Raw genomic sequence first — 16,593 nt, forward strand, 5'->3', positions numbered from 1 at the left:
CAAGGTTAGCACCGCCGATAACATCACGGGCTGTTTGTTAGTCTATGTGTGGCGGAGACCATCAAAATGCAGACGCCGAAGGTCGGTGTGGAGGCAGTAGGCGGCGTGTATTTCCATCCGGCATGTAATATAACCATGCAGCCTTGCGTAGATAAAACATACTGTATCTTCCCGGATCTAAATGGGAAGGGAGAAGGGTGTGCCATAACTTTTTAATCAATCTGTCAGCCCAACTAAAGCTAGTAAAAACTGAGGAAGACAAAACCTGGAGGATGCTCCACTCAGTTTTATGGCTCCAGCATCTGCAGGCATTGTTTTATCCATTTCACACTTCATGAAGGTGCTCAGGAAGAGGGGCCATGAAAGATGCATGGCTTTTCCTGCGTAGGTTAGGAGAGGAGCACAGGCCGGGGAAATAGTAATCGTTATATTCAACACGCTCGTCGGCGGCAGCACGTCCGCCGCACACCAAAGCAGCAAGAGCACCAAGCTAGCTGTCAGCTCGAATTTCTCCCATAGACAACAGAGAGGGTCTAACAAGCAGCCCTTTCAAGTTCAAACCAGGGGGCCTTGCTGAAAACCGGGCCTGCCACTGCCTACCAGTGCGGGGTCTGGCCAATCTGCATAACCCTTCCTCCTGATTGACCAAGGCGTCACGCCAGCCAGAACCTTGTCTTGTACCCATTTATTGGACACGGGCTTCCTCCATGTACGGGATCGGACTGGCACACCTGTCAGAAACCGTCGGGATATCGCTCAATCCTCTTCCATCAAAGCCATGTGGTGTGATGCTGAGCTGGTGTGATGTTTGGGGGGGGGGGGCATAGGGTGGGATACCACCATTGCAGGGGTCCGAAAAATTGAACGGTGTGTGAGCCAAAAGTCTTTTTGCATTTTTTTTTTGTGCTCCCCTCAGTCTTGGAGGTGAAGGATCAGTGTGAAGCGGGGCCCGCGGTTGCCAGGTGGGGGGGGTGGGGGGCAGAGGTGATATTTTATTAATTTGGCACTGAGGTTCTGGATTCGGAAGCCCTTGACAAAGCCTGTGACAGGTGAGAGGCCCCCAGCCAACCAGGCACCCCCCCCCCCACCCTCAAGCCAAATTCTTCCCGGCAAGAAGCTGACTAATTCCGGTTGGTGTTGCTGGGTGGACAATAGGAGTGCCTACCCCTAATCAGCCCTCCACGGACCCCGCTGGCTGCCCCTCAGCCCCCAGTCTGATTGAATAACTCCCTGGCCTCCACCCCCCCCCAGGCTCCACTCAACAACAGAGCACCAGTGTTGGGGGGATCCAGGGAGAAGCAATCTCTTGTAGACTGGCACTGAAGTGAGATCCAAACTAGTGTTTCCAACCCTCGGGGGGGGGAGGGGGGTGTGGGGGGGCTGTACACTGAAAGATAGATGGAGTGCTGATATTTTATGAGAGGCTGTCAGGAGTGGAATGCAGTAAATGTTTCAGGAACTGAGTTTAGCCCAACTTCAGACTACGAGGGGGGTGGTGTTCGGTGAACCTCAGCCCCATCTTCTGTAGCTCCGATAACTTCATTAGCATCTAATTTGTACCATTATCCACTGTCCCTCTTAGTTATCCTCACATTTGGTGGCTCTTCAGCCTCCGCGCATCCTAAAGACGAATCCACTCTGTTGGAGCTTAAATATTTATAGCGACAGAATGAATAGAAATACTCTGTTCCAGGCCTCCAGCCGACCAGACAGTTAAAAGTGTGACTTCAGGTTGGCACGTCGTCGTGTTGAGCCCCTGGGGTCGCACGTGTATCCATGCATGATTTTTTTTTTTTTCTTGGTGGTTCATCTAAGGAGCACCCGGGCTCATTCATGGAGCCGTGCAAAGCCTGTGAGGTGCTGTAGTAAGAGAAGCTTCTGATGCCGCTTGAAGGGATGTTGAGGAGCTCTGCCTGCTGGAGATGAGAATCTCCACAGCCCAGACTTCACAGCCAAATACGTTCCCCTTAAACCTGAGCTGAACGAGCATGTTCAGGATGGGACCTCTGGCCTCGTCTGTAATAAGAGTGTTTTAAAAATGGTCTCGACACCCTGCTATTCCAAGGACCTGAGAGGGGTCCTACACCGACTCGAAGGGAGATGGACTCAGCTGATTGTTCTCAGTAATTATCTCCTGCAGCTCACCTGACCAAAATATGTCCTCTCAGAATGAACTCTCGCAATGTGACTCATTTTTGCTTTTATTAATCTCTTATTCTTGGCATTATTTTAGTCTTTGTGAGGCATCCCAGACTTCTTATGTGCTCTACAATGACACGATTTCAGGCCTCGCTCTTTTCCCCGAGGGCTATCCTGATAAGTTTTACAGTCCCTCAGATAAATGTCTTAAGCGAGCCCGTGCGGACCTCCTTGAGAGCCTGCCAGAACTTAATAGCGTATATACTTTATCCTAGCAACAAAGGACCCCGAGAAAGGATAGTAGAATTTCTCATCTTGCCATTTAGCAATTCATTACTTTAATTATGGGATATTTCATTTTTCATCGTAAGGATTTGATTGGCGGCTGAATGGGAGAGGAGCAGCTCCTGGGAGGGTTATGGACTTGTCTGCCCCCAGTCATGCGGTTGGTGGTGTGAACCCTTAGCTGGTTAGACACTCGTGGGTGTGAGTGAGAGACACCAAAACTGGGGGGTGATAAGGTCACTGTAGCGTCATTGTCTGACTGTGCACTCGTCTAATACATTTTTCTTATTTTTCTGGTTAACAGTTTGTGTTTATCCCTGCCCAGCGACTCAGAAACACACTTTATTTTGGCCACTCAGTCAAAACAGGCCTCTTAGCTGCTGTTTTATTCCTCCATATCAGCGCTAGTTCTTTTTCATTTTGTCTGTTTCATTTTCTTTTTATAACATGGACATTTCGGCATTGTAGGGTAACCTCGAAGAGACACAGACTTCCGCCATCGTGACCTGGTCAAAATCCACTGCCGCTCTCAGCTCATTCCCGGCAAATTGAACAGGCTGGTACAGACATCCGGCTGTTATCACCGCTGGGGAGGAAGATGTGCGTTTGCTGCAGGATAAGCTTTATGCTGCTCCAATTTGCCAGGGCTTCAAACTGAAAAGAAAACCATTACAGACATATTTTCACAGCTATGTAGGCACTGGTGGGACTATTCGCTCTAGGTTTTAAGTCCCCCCACCGAATCCCATCCTTTAGATGTCCCGAAGGATTGCAGATCATATGGCACACAATAGCATTTTCATTTTTTAATCATCCGTCGCTTTGAACACCTTATCCCGTGGAATGCCGGGACCTGTCCACTGTGACTGCGCTGCTGTCTTTGAAACCGTTTAAAAAAATTACTTTGCCGCTTCTCATTTGTCGTCGGGAGCAAAGTCTGAAGTCATTGCATAGGTTAGGCTCTAAACTAAAGCATGGAAGATACCCCAGTCGAGGGAAAACCCTGTTAATATTTAAGATTATTTATAACGACACACGACTGCATGGTTGCTGTAAATATTTCCACGGTGTTCTTTAGAAGTAAACAAACAGCTTGAAAGAGACGTTTGGATGAACAGCGGTTGTCCCGTTGCCGTGCCGATGATCTGCGCGCGTCGGTGCGTTCCGAGACGACATGACAGGCCTGCGATCCTGCGAGGGCTCAGTCTGCATGCGTGTTCGTGTGCGTGTGCGCGCGTGCCCGTGTGCCGATTCCCTCCTGGGGTCTGATTTGTGTACGTGAGCGTGTTATCTGGGGGGGGACGTGACAAATACTCCCACTAGCCCTTCAGAAGCCCTCTGTTCTCCTCGCGTTTGTACTGAAGGGAGAATGGGAGCTGCAGCATCGGATGCGACTTTGTTCGCGGTTTTGCGGAGGAATAACCAAACAAACAGGAGGCTGTATGGCATCACTCTGCTCCATTTGAGGCGCCATACTTTTTATTGAACTTTTCGAAACTTCGAGGAAATGTGTCATTCCTAGTGATCGTCGAGCCAATCTGATAGGTAATCAACAGCCGGCTGGCTAGTTGCAATTCATTCTCTAGGGTTATCGCAGATCATCGGCAGTTAGCTTTGCTGCAGAGCCCGTCAGCTCCCTGAAGAATTCGGCATGCAATTTGCTGTGCGACACGCTGGGGTAAAGAAAAACACCCAAGGCTGATGGAAACGATGGCATTAAGCATCCTATTTTATACCATCATCCATTCTGAAAACGGCGTTACCCATAAACATGCAAATGGCTACACGGGGGAGCAGTCGCATTTGTGACAGAGAAGCAGTGTGTGTGTGTGTGTGTGTGTGTGTGTGTGTGTGTGTGTGTGCGTGTGGGTTGGCCGAGGTAGGGGAACCATTGGCTATCTCAGATTAAATTTTTGGAACGTCAGAGTAGTTCCCATAATTCCTGCCTCGCGCACCTATGATAGAGGCTTTGGGTTCAGCATGACATGCAATACACAATCCCAACACCTGTGAATGCATTAGAATGCAATACATGTTTATTAGTTTGTTAATAGTATCTGTGAGTTATGCGACAAAGGCTTTTCTTATGGCGGATAAAGTCGAACGTAGAGTATGGTAACCTTTCCATGTATCCAAGTAAGCCTTTCGAAAGGGAGCTTTGGAGTGGGACGCCAGTTGGCGCCATGCGTTCACTGGGGGCAGGGGGCGGATAGAGGATACCTGCAGTCACTCGTATAAGAGGGGGTGTTTGAGATGAAGAGTCCCGTGGACTCAGTTTCCCGTCCTGTAGTAGGTAGAGCAGGTCTTCCACCCCCCATCCCCCGCCTAATTATAAAACGTAGCCTGGGGCGCGTTCCTGGTGAAGGTCCATCCCCTGGTAAGATGGCCCCCCAGAGAAGCCTCTGAGGATGTGATTAATTATGGAGTTTATTCATAGCGTTCTTTTAGGATGGCGAGCCTCCACTCATTGACCACACCTTGGAAGGTGGGTTTTGATGGGGGTGTGTCCAAGGTACTTTCTGAATGCCCCCAACTCCCGGCATCAGTCTTTGTACTAATGAGCTCTTTAATAAGAGTTGAAAAGGCGACTTGCATTAATCAAGTGGCAGGATTATTGTGAATAGTGTTAAGGCAGGGTTCACTTATCAGTGGAGACACTTTAACCGGTCTCACATGTGGGGCAACTAAGAGAGCAGGCCTCCCCGGCACCTCGCCGGTGTCCGTCTGGAAACCTCGACCCAAAAAACGAAACGCCAAGAAAACAGAGAGGCGAGAGGAAAGAGAATGGCGGAGGATGAATGAGCCCAGAGATGCAGGGAGAGGGTGGACGAGCGAAGGAGCTAACGGGCTGGCGCTTTGAGTGAGAGAGATTGGGGGGGTGGGGGGCGAGTGGGTGCGGAGGGGCGGATTTGAAAGCCACCTTGTTCTCATTACCGGAGGGGTGGTCCGCACCCTGCGGGCACATAAACAATGGGCCCAATAGGGTTGAGGCGGCCAGTGCCCCGGCACCCTGCGGACCCCCCAGCCCTGCCTTGACAGCTCAGGGCTGCGGGAGGCCACGCAGCTGGCTCTCGCCTTGTCCCTGCCAGCAGGTAGCTCTCTCGCACGCTGCCTCGGAAGAAAAGCCCTCAGACGGGGGGTGGGCGTTAAGAAGCAGGCATGCCTGTGACACGAGGCTGGGGGGGGGGCGTCAATTTAAAGACAGAGTCTCGAAATAGAATGTATTTGTATTTTTCCATCTAAACCCATTTAGCGGTACAGCTGGGACCGCATGCTCTGATCGCTACTGTTGCATTTTGTCAAATTTATGTTGTCACCAGAAAAGGTCTTTCGCTTTCTCTCCTGGCCAAGTCACTGCTAAATATTTCTTTTGTTTAGACTTTTTGCACTGAGCACTTGGCTCGACTCGCGGCCTTTTTTTCCCTCCAATGTACCGTCAGTCAAAGTGGAATCTCTTTTTTTATTGCATTTTCCCCTTTCGCAGGAGGGAGTCGGCATGCTTGTTAAACAACTGATAACCACTGGAGACAGTGACAAAAATATGTCAGGATTCAGCAAGTGTTTTTTTTCCCTTTTTCCTACAGTAGTCCTCAGTGTTGAAATATGAAAGCGCGTTTGTATGAAGGGTGGGGGCAGGGGAGGGCGGGTCCAACAGCAAGGTTTGATTGACGGGGGGTTATTTGGGTACCTCGATCATCCCTCCACAGCACAACTATCAGCATCACCCAGGGGCGTCTGATTATTCCAACCGTTTAAGGAACTGGGTTGCATAGTGCCTCCACCAAAGGACACAAAAGTGTACATTTAGTGGAGACCACTTTAGAACAGTGCTGGGAAAATATATATATAAAAAAGATGAAGAGTTTCAGGACAGTAAGGGCCCTTGGCCTGAACTGTGTGTGGAAAGTGAGCGGAAGAGTATGGAAAACGTGAAATCCATCAGCTTTAGAGGGATGGATAAACGAGCAAATTAAGTGTGCTGTATTTTAGAAGCATGTCTCTGGATGACACGAACATGGTGGACATTGCAAGTCGATTTAAAAGGAAGGGGGCACAGCCAGAAGAGATTGCACTTTGCCAGCAGTTTCGAGGTTGTTTTAGTTAAGCTTGAAAAGCTGAAGACCCCCCTGACATATTGAAAATCAAAACATAAGACCGGCATCCCACTTCATTGTTTTCCCCTGCCTCCACTGAACATGCTGGCTGGCGTGTGGTTTTGTCTCAGGCTTCGGCCGAGCTTTCTTGCCTTCTTGAAAGAGAGAGCAAGGGAGCAAGAGGAAAAGCATGCACTTAGCCAGAAATTCCTTTATTGCGATATCCGGAATGTTACCTGTTGTTCCAGTAACCCTTTGTGGTTCCCCGCAGCTTCTTGCCCATTCCAGGAAGCCTGTGGGGAAATTCAGAATTTTTCCTGCTTCCCCATCCCCCCCACCCCAGCTCTACCACCCTACACCCCCCCCAGGCACAGTACGTCCATGGCTCCCCCGGGGATAGCACTTCAAACATGCCGGTCAGTTTCCAAGGAGACCAAGCCGGCTGTTGCAAAAACAAAAGACGGGGCCGTTCCTCACACAGGGCCCGATAAGTGTTGACTGTGTCAAATGCATGCAGTTTTTTTTCCCTCTCTCGCTCTCCTCCTTCTTCTTCTGGAGCCAAACTGGACAGCGGGGTCCCCTGGCACCTCGCCAGATCAGGAAGGAATTCCACCCCCAGAGGACCGGCAGCACTCTGGATATCTCCCCTTGCACTTGTCTTTGGGCTGAGTTAATACTGGCCCCGCTTCAGACGCCACAACCCCTCCAACCTGAAACAGTTCTGTTTTTCCGCCCAGCCTTGAAAATATCCTATGGCGGGGCTTCTAAAGGTAGCACAGAGTACAGGACACTGGTCCTGCCTTATTGTCACTTCTCGGACTGTTCACACGACCGAAAGCAAGTCAGTTGTTTTATCGTTGAACATGGCTGTTCTCAGACAGAATAGAGAATCATCTGGAGAAAACAAGAATTACAAACAAGTGTACCCTAATAGACAAGTATCCCAGACCAGTCCCCAGAAGTGCACAAAGAGCTCAGCAAAATGGCCAGGAAGAAAATATGAGCAGTGTCGTTAGACCAGCTTAATGAGCAACCCAAGAAACCAGGCTGATCAAAGGGAAATCAACCTTGTCCTTTAACTCTGCTGAGCCGAAAATGTTCAGGAGAAGGTGCATTACCCGTTTATTTTCAATCAAACAGTCATTGCATTTTCCCTGGCATTGTGCTGCTATGCCTTAATTAAAATCTTGACTGATGACTCTGAATAAATTTGGGTTTCTAAGTTCCTGTGCACAGAATGCAAATGAGCCTGTGATCTGACAATGATTACCACCCCTCTGCAGTAAAGGGTTCAGCTGCGAGTCGGTCCAGACATGCACCTGAATTCACCCCCAAGAGCTGCAGAAACCTTTCAGAAAAGTCACATTGAATGACTGAAATCAAAATTCATTAGTACTTAATCGAGCAGGCTTTAAATTCCTGCTATAAAGAAACCCGGAGCCACGATGGTTTTGTGGCTTTTTGTACCTTTGTACTCTTTTGCATCCAATGAATGATTACGTTGATTGGTTGCCTAGGTGATCACGTTTATATCAACTCCAGGGATACTCCTGAAATCACCCCGTGCATTTGAGAAAGGGAGCCTTGAAAATGTTGCCCACGGCATTCCCTAAAGGTAACGTGACCTCCGTTAAACCCAGTGAAAATCCCTAAAAAGAATTCACGCTTGTCACTGTGCTGCCCCACAGATGTGGAAATACGACCTTGATTATAATGTTCACCCCCTGCCTTTTTTTCCCCAAAAAAATGTCTCACATGTGCTGAGATGCATGTGTTCACCACTGCTCTTGAGAACTCCCTGAAGAACAGTTTCAAATTCCCTTCAAAGGTTACTGTATTGGATTTCGGACACTCAATAAAGCCCCAATAATCTTGTCTCTGTAATTCATTTTTAGTCCTATAAAGTGATGCCATCTTTTCACGACTAGCTTTAATATGCCAGAAATCCACCAAAAAAGCATCCCAACTCTTCATTTCTGTTTTCTGCATAATGGCAGCCATGCCATGGATTTTGAAAGCATCTTCAGTAGGTTTCAGTCTGGCTTTTAGTGCTATGCTTGGTTGTATGGTTTGTGTGTGTTGCAGGAGATGCTGCTGATTGTTTAATGCATTATTGTTTGGACTCACCATGTAGCAAGAAATACCAGGTGTACACTGATGCATTAGGAGAAGATGTTATGTTTCAGATCCTGAGTGATCTGTCCGGCAGTCTCACAACTTAACTTCTCGAGACAGGTATTTGCATAGTCATAAATTATTCAGGATTAAGCCGCGGCATGCAAATGAGACCACTGAATACGCAAATGAGAGCAAGGAGAGGCCGCCGGTAGGTAGCAATGCGTGAATTAGCATCAAGGGCTGCTAAAGGCTCATAAGATTGTCTTGTTAGGTTGAGTTATACAATATGGGTAAGAAGAGGATACAGGAGGGTGTGGGAGACTGTTGAGATGCACTGGTTGTTTGATGGAAAATTGCATCCTCAAGTGTGTGGATAGGGGTTAGGATTGACTGCGAGGCCCCCCTTCCTCACTTAACAGCGCTATGAGTTTGTGGTCAGGCTCAAGACAAAGCCCATTGTGTTTGCTACACAAGGAGTATAGCTGGCTTTCTTGATGAGAGCAGGCTATGGTCTCAGATGTGGCTGCATTCCCTGGAGGGTATGGGGGGGGGTACCACTCTGCACTGACTGAATCATTCTCTTTTATTGCTGGTCATCCAAGGCCGGAATGTGCTCTTGCTGTCCTGGGAAACTTTATCAGAGTCGCCTTGGTTACAGATCCTGTTAGCCTTGGGTGTGGACTGTGGTGTGTCCAGTAAGGGCCTCTCACAGATGGCTTCCATGTCCCCAGGGTGAGGTATCAGTGCCAGATAAGACAAAACGACGACATCCAGAGAATTCCTGTGGCAAGGTCCCAAAGCTTCTTTGTGGTCTGTAGGGCATGACATGGGCTGAGGCAGGAAAGCAGCTGCAGCATGACCTTTGGAATGATGTGCCACGAGACTGGCTGAAGCCAACCTGTGAAAACAGACACGAAGCTGAGGACCAGGGCGCTCTGTCTGCTTCTCTCACGCACCCTTTGTTTCCATTTTGCAGGCCCAGATGTGCTGTGCAAGGATTGGATTTGCATCCAAACTGTCAAATTTACCATCTTCAACTCTCAGTTTAATTGAGGATTCTCAGAAATGTGTATGGAGTTGGTGTGTGTGTGTTTTTTACCATCCTAAGTTGAGCTTGACATCATGTGGTATCATCAGCAGCTGTGTTTTGTTTCATGTTGTATTTTCGATTGCCTCAGAAATCAAGGTAAACCTTCCCTTGTTTTGATGTCTCTTGTTGCAGTAACATGGGAGGGATTCTATGGCTTACTCAGTGCCTGATACATTAGGGGGTGTCTGTGTGTCAACAGGAATTAAAACAACCTGAACAGAGCATTGTTATAAATGACTTCTTTCGCACTTTGGCCTTCTCCAAGGCTGCACTTTGTACTTAAAGCTACATTATACGACTGCACCTGTTGCGATTTGCATGGCTTCCGGGGAGATGCTGCAATATGATGTAATCTAATGAAAGTCTAGGTAACCACTGCAGTTATCTGATAAAGGGAGGCTGGACTGCTGTGTCTGTGAACGACTGCCATTGATTCGAAGGAATGCCAGGTTCATATATAAAAAAAAAAATCCAATGGTACCTATTATCTAAAGTTGTTTCTGGTGCAAAGTAGGACTGGAATCCATGTGGTTGCACCACACAGACCAAAAGGCATCAGCAGGAATCGACAGATCACAAAAAGTGAACGACTGAGAAAATGAATTGAAAGCAGACGACTCATCTGTCTGACAGTCACAAATAGAAGACAAAGTGGTTCTTTCCCACCTCAGGGCCATGCACTTCACTACACGGGCAAGGCTGTGTTAGAAGAAGTCGTCAACACAGGCCACTGAGGGGGAGGAAAGCAAGCCACCACTTCACACCAAATCCAGGTCGTGGTAGCACTCTGGGCGTGCCAGGGGTTGATGTGAAAGTGGCTCCTCTGTGGGGCACAGAGAGCTCGTACCGTTCCTCAACCCCCATACCCCCCAATCATACCACAGCTTTCAGCCCATAGAGACCCAGCATGGGGGGGAATGTGGCTCTGCAGGACCCACCTGCCACTGAGAGCATGGCGACCACACAGCCGGATACCATGCGAAATGTGGAGCACATCCTCCGGTCCCAGCTGAGGCCTAAAATTACCCAGCACCCTGCCCCCCTTCCCTCCCAGCTCTCCCGGCCTGCTCATTTCCCTCCTTCTTTTGTTTCTTGATTTTACATTATGACAGATGTGCATCGGTTTACTGGGCACAAAATAGGATCAGAGGCCTTGCTTATTGGGTAATGCCTGAGTTTACCTTCTAGGACACTCTAAATCCGATGTTAAACCATAAAAAGGAACATGTCTCCATCGGGTCAGTCTTTTTTTAACAGTTTGTATGCAGAATCAAGCTATGTCTTTAAATGCTAACAGTGCAAAAAATGCTGAAATTTGTGATGTTATAGTACACAAATACGACTGTTAACAATGTTACAGTACACAAATATTACAAGACACAGTGTTACAGTACACAAATGCTAATAGTGTTAGAATACGAAATGTCACTTTCACTTGCTGTGTTACAGTACACAAATACTACATAAGTAAAATTTATTTTTACAGTGTTACAAGGTATACAAGGGTGCAATGCACAAATATTGCAATGCTTAAATACAGAAAACGATGTTACTTACAGTGTTACCATAAACAAATGCTAATATACAAATGTTAGAGTACACAGATATACTGCAGTAAAGAATATTATACTATGCAGTGTTACATTACATGAATACTACTTTAAACAGCACTGCAAAGTGACAGAAGAGGTGGGCCTCACTCATCCGAGTTTAGGTCCATATATATGCTTTACACACAGATTCTTTGGTACATGTACATGAACCTGCTCCTGAGCAGCAGCAAACTGAGCCGAATACTGGTGGGTGGAGCACAGGGACACATCTCATGAGCTCCGACGGTCTGTCTCAGTCCCGAATCCAGCAACACTGGATTCCGCACTGGGTGCAGGGCAGACAAAAGGCACAGGAGACAAAAGGACACAGGGAGCTGGAGCTGGGAGGCACCGGGAGTGTGTGAGGGTGACTCAAGGACAAGCGTGGCAGACGGCATGGAGCGCAAACGTCACCCTCTTAAAAAACAAATTGCAGGTAGAAATGAATGCGTCGACTGCAACTAAATCCTGCACTTCTGATCATCGCAATAGACACCGCAGTGGGGGTGGGGGGGCCATCCGGCAGTCCGCAAAAGTCCTTTTAATGCCGTCCTTGAAAATACCTTCTCTGAGAAATTCCTCTAATGTTTAGGGAGAAGGTGGAATGCGCTGGATGTCAGCTGACTCCCAGAGGGCTCTATTTTGTACTCTAATAGCTGTTACGAGCCCACATTATATCCAAGGAGTCATTTTCCTTGGGGGGGCCCTCCTCGCTCCGTGTCAATATTCTGGCATTTGAAGTCACATACAGTATGTGCTTCTGGGAGTCGCCCAGGAGCCAGGCAGACTCGTAATGGCCTGCATTCATTAATAAGGCTGCTGCTTTTGTCCCACTGCCTCCCCATCCCCATTGCCCACAACAGGGAAGCCTGGGCAGTCCTGGGGGGCCGCCTCCCAGACACACTTAAAGAAGCTTTATTTTTGAGTGGTGAAGTCGCTGGCACATCGGCCGCCATGACCGCAAAGCCGGCCCCCTCCCGGTCACCTCGCTGGGGTCGGGGATCCATTCGGGTCAAAAGGCTTATTATCCTGCCTGTCGGAAACCAATTGCCTCACTAAAAAAGAAACGCACCAAGGTCTTTAAGTCCTCGGCGCCAGCGTGGGAATGCATCGAGTGATTCCAGTGTCTGTATCTTCTGGTTTCATTTTTTTCTCCGTTGACGTGTCTGTAAAGGCATATATTGCATCCCCCCCCACCACCATGTGGACAACAGCCAATTGGCTGCACACATGGGGAAAGGTGGACCGTATTCGGACTTTGTCTCAGACAGGTACACGGAACCCCACACCGTTGAACGCGTCCTGGAGATGTGTGTGCATGCATGTGTTTTTTTTTTTTTTTTTTTTTTTGAAGGGAGCACAGCAAGTGGGGCATGTATTTTGCATTAAAGGGATTAGCAGGCACTTCAAAAGATGACCTGGATTCTGCCCACTGGGGACACCAGTCACACACCCCCGGCCCGCACCTCCCTTTAAAGAACCTCCGTCTGGCTCCCGTCCCAAGGCACAGGCGCTCTCTAGAGTGCGCATGCAGCAGCACATCATGCGAGTGTGTGCGCGGGCACGTACGCGCGTGTGAACGACTCCACATCGTGTACACCACAGTGCGTAAAACAGATGGCACGGAGCGTCAGATGCTAGTCGTATGGAGTGCCCTGTTATGATACCAAGGTACGTCGCGGGTGTTCCTCAGTGAGGAAGCCTGTGGGGAAACTGCCAAACTGCTGCCTTTGGTGTCTCGTGTGCTGTAACTCCACATCGCATTGTGTTTATTATATTCCAAGTGTATTTTTATTAGACTATTACAGATCCCCTCCAGCTCTCGCTGGCTCAGCCTGCGCAGATAATGTCACATGTCAGACACTGACTTTGGACAAGTAAACTTCATTGCTAATACGTATAAACTTGCTGCAGAAAATTTATTTCATAATGCAGGAAAAAGGAAAACAGCATTTCGGTGCAGCGCTGATCCGTTCTGGACTCCTACACAGGCCAACTTATGCGTACTGTACAGCGCGATTGAAACTGCAGACTTGGTCCAATTATAGCGATTAGCTCTGGTTAAACAAGATTAATTGCTCCATCGGTTTTGCTTTAAATCTGATGTAGGTTTACAGGAAAAATCTTTTTTAACAGGGATACACCGACCTTGCTTATGAAACATAATTAAGAAAAGCAGAGTGCCAACTAGCAAACAGCAGTTATTTTCATTGGCTAGTAGATGTTATAGTTAGGAAGCTCCTTTTAAAAATTGATTTGTCACTCAAAAAAAAATGGATATTAGTTATACTCCAAACCATCAGTAGCCTAAACCCATTTTGTGCAACCAGTAGTGAAATGCAACACCTGCAACATTAGCCTGCTACTGTCTGTGTGAGGATAAGGATGAGGATACAATAACCTATAATGCATTTTATTTATTTTGCGACCTACAGGACAGAAATACTATCAGCAACAAGAAGAAAGTCATATAAATTGTGGAGTGAAATTAAAATTTCAAACAATTGACATTAGACGGCTGACACTTATGTGCATAAAATAGCTTAAAACTTAAAAAGATGACATCCGTGCAATCAAATCCTACCTTCAGTTTGGGCTACATCTGACTAGGCTTGGGTGGTATTAAATTTTTCATGCCATCTTACTGTCCATACATTACACTGCAGTATAAGGTATTTTGATGGTAATTTCCAGAGCAGTTCCGATATTGCGGCAGGAGGGTCACTGACGGGAGGGGGCCGACTTCGCCATTGTGGCGTCACTGCTTCACCACATTCTTCTTCTGATTGGCATATTATTTCACCAGTTTCCTTGCTGAATAGTTACAGCCATTCTAGCCAGTTCAATTAATTTCCCGACGTCTGCTCCTGGTGGCAGATCCCTTATTTGAAGCGACAAGGGATGTTAAGCAAAACTAAAATGAGTAAACGTGTGTTAGATGACTAATAGTAGCCTACATAAGTCTTAAAAAATCTGAACGAGGATTTGTGCCATCAGATATGTAAACATTTCTAAAATTCAATTTTTTTTCAAATAACTAAGTTGGATCTCCCAGGCCTAGTAGACATATGGTAGGACCATGAACTCCTGGGTATTTTTGACTCAAATGGATGAAGGGCAGCATGGTACCATGTGAAATGAATCGGTTTGCAATCACACCACCACCTGATATACTAAATGGGGAAACACAGATGCTGAAAGACGATTTATAAGGGACAATGAATATATTTGACTGGGGATCCAGGCTGGAGGGTCAGCAGCCTTCGCCATGATGTTATGTAGTCTGTAAAAATCTCAGTAAAATTTACATGCAAGGGCGAATTCTGCAGGTGCTGCTATATGAAACTCAATGCCTTTCGCTGCCGTTAAGACTGTCTGACATGGCTTTTTTTTTTTGCCTCCTGCAGAATCATACGATGAGCCAACACAACACCTAACATGGTGGACGGCACTCCCCACAGGAGTCCTGACATCGAAGATGTGAGGAAGGGAGAGAAGGTGAATCTCGACCATGAAGCGTGCTTGCTTAGTTACTCATTCTGCACAAAACGTCTGCTGCGACCGTACACCTCGTCCGGTGACAAAAACGAACCCTGTTTTCTTTCTGAAAGAGGGAAAAAAAAAAAACTTTGGACAGCGTGTATTTCAATTTTTAAACATATGGCTGACATACTGTAAATAGAAGTACTTTTACACATTTCAAGCTCCGGATATCAAGGACACAAAGTTCCTTGCTCCAAAGAATGGGGCAGGGTCTGCATGCCAGGAACCAACTGCTGACAGACTGGGCAGGGGGGGGGCACCAGTCGGGCCGGCCCCGGGAGGAGCAAAGGGTGCCCACAGAGTCTGAGCCATCAGTACACCCTGGCCGGAGACATTACATCACGGGAGGAGCACTTGCTGGAGGCGGGCGGATCTCCAGACAGGCAGGTAGAAACCGAGGTGTCGACCTCATGCATAAATTTCATTATTGCGGAAGGGGAGGGCAGCACAGGATTATGGATTATTTAATGCAGTCCGCCTGTGTGCCGATTCCAAACAGAAAAGCATTCCCATACATGCAGTGGTGATGGCATGGATTGGAAACCCGCCTTTCCTGCTGGAAACTGACAGACCCCTAAGCCTCCTTTAATAATCGTGGCACAGAGAAATCTCCCAGTGAATTAAATCACCCTCTATGTTACTGTTATTAATGTTTATTCTCTAGCCAGAACCTGGAGATTACTGGAATTGTTTTTGCAATAGGAAATAAATCCAATTTACCTTCAGGTACTAGAGTGTGCTTTTATTTCTTGCTCCTGGTTTTTGATTATGTAATGACAAATCTGTCCTTTGCACTCTGGATTTGGTTCCACTTCTCTGCTCTCTTGGCTTTTGTGACATTCCATTTCTCCTTTTAAGCTGTAAAGCACCAAGCATTCCATTATTTAAAGATTTTACTATTATTTGAACTCGAGACACTCTTTTTGTATGAAGACATAATGTGACATTTTGAAATCTTGTTCGTTTTCGGGATAACTGGAAGTATCCTCTCCAGCAGGACTTTGGAATATCAAAAAAAAAGACAAAAATGACTTCTAATGTTATTAAATATATAATGTACAAATATGGACAAAGTTCTGAATTTGGCAGAACTCATGTTTGTGTTGCACATGTGAAGCATAATAAAAGTGTATGTGAGATGTACTGAGTCCACCTTGTGTTTCTGGCCATGGTAGCAACATGATGATCAATGACAATCAAGCCAGTTCGTTTATCCACAGCCTATTCTACCTCGTGATACATTCTTCAGTAAGAGTGAGCAGTTCTGATATAGTGAGCATTGTCCATGGAATACTTTCATACTGTTTAACACAAATTTATTACTGTTGCTATATGTAACTGGCAAACAAGAAAGAAGATGCTGACCACTTTCACCTGAATGGTTTTTTCTTTATAAATGCTTATTATGTTAAACACTGTGGATATGAGGCTAATAAATGAGTTATCCAATGCTATCAGCTCAACAGTCATTCTCTGTCCAGGGACCCTGCATTTGAGTGCAAAGTGCCTGTGTTTGAACTGGATTTCAAAAGCCTTAGACTGATCCTGACACCACTGATGCTCTGATTTCCTCACCCTCTCCATCATTACATCCGTGAGATGAGTTCGGGGGTGGAATCAAGCCGCAGTCTCTCCCCCTACCCTTTATCTGAGGTCTCCGCTCTTTTTGGGCTCCAAATCCACTCTCACGTTGGATGTAATCGTGTGTGGCTAAGGGCCCCGCAGGGCACCG

The 16,593-nt window shown here is 47.0% G+C and overlaps 1 protein-coding gene across 7 annotated transcripts in view; it reads left to right on the forward strand.

The window, feature by feature from the left end:
* Positions 1-16,008, forward strand: part of LOC125742148 (zinc finger protein 521) — a 123,584-nt gene extending 107,576 nt beyond the window's left edge. For 6 of the 7 annotated variants that reach the window (XM_049013867.1, XM_049013874.1, XM_049013859.1 and 3 more), the window contains one exon: positions 9,613-9,947. In XM_049013867.1, the coding sequence (XP_048869824.1) occupies positions 9,613-9,843 (231 nt within the window). In that variant the 3' untranslated portion in view covers positions 9,844-9,947. Of the gene's footprint in view, positions 1-9,612; positions 9,948-14,725 lie in introns of those variants that run through there. The other variant, XM_049013884.1, reaches the window with a different exon arrangement.
* Positions 16,009-16,593: the final 585 nt, after the last annotated feature.

Source organism: Brienomyrus brachyistius, chromosome 1, assembly GCF_023856365.1.
Source record: "Brienomyrus brachyistius isolate T26 chromosome 1, BBRACH_0.4, whole genome shotgun sequence".
NCBI lineage: Eukaryota > Metazoa > Chordata > Actinopteri > Osteoglossiformes > Mormyridae > Brienomyrus > Brienomyrus brachyistius.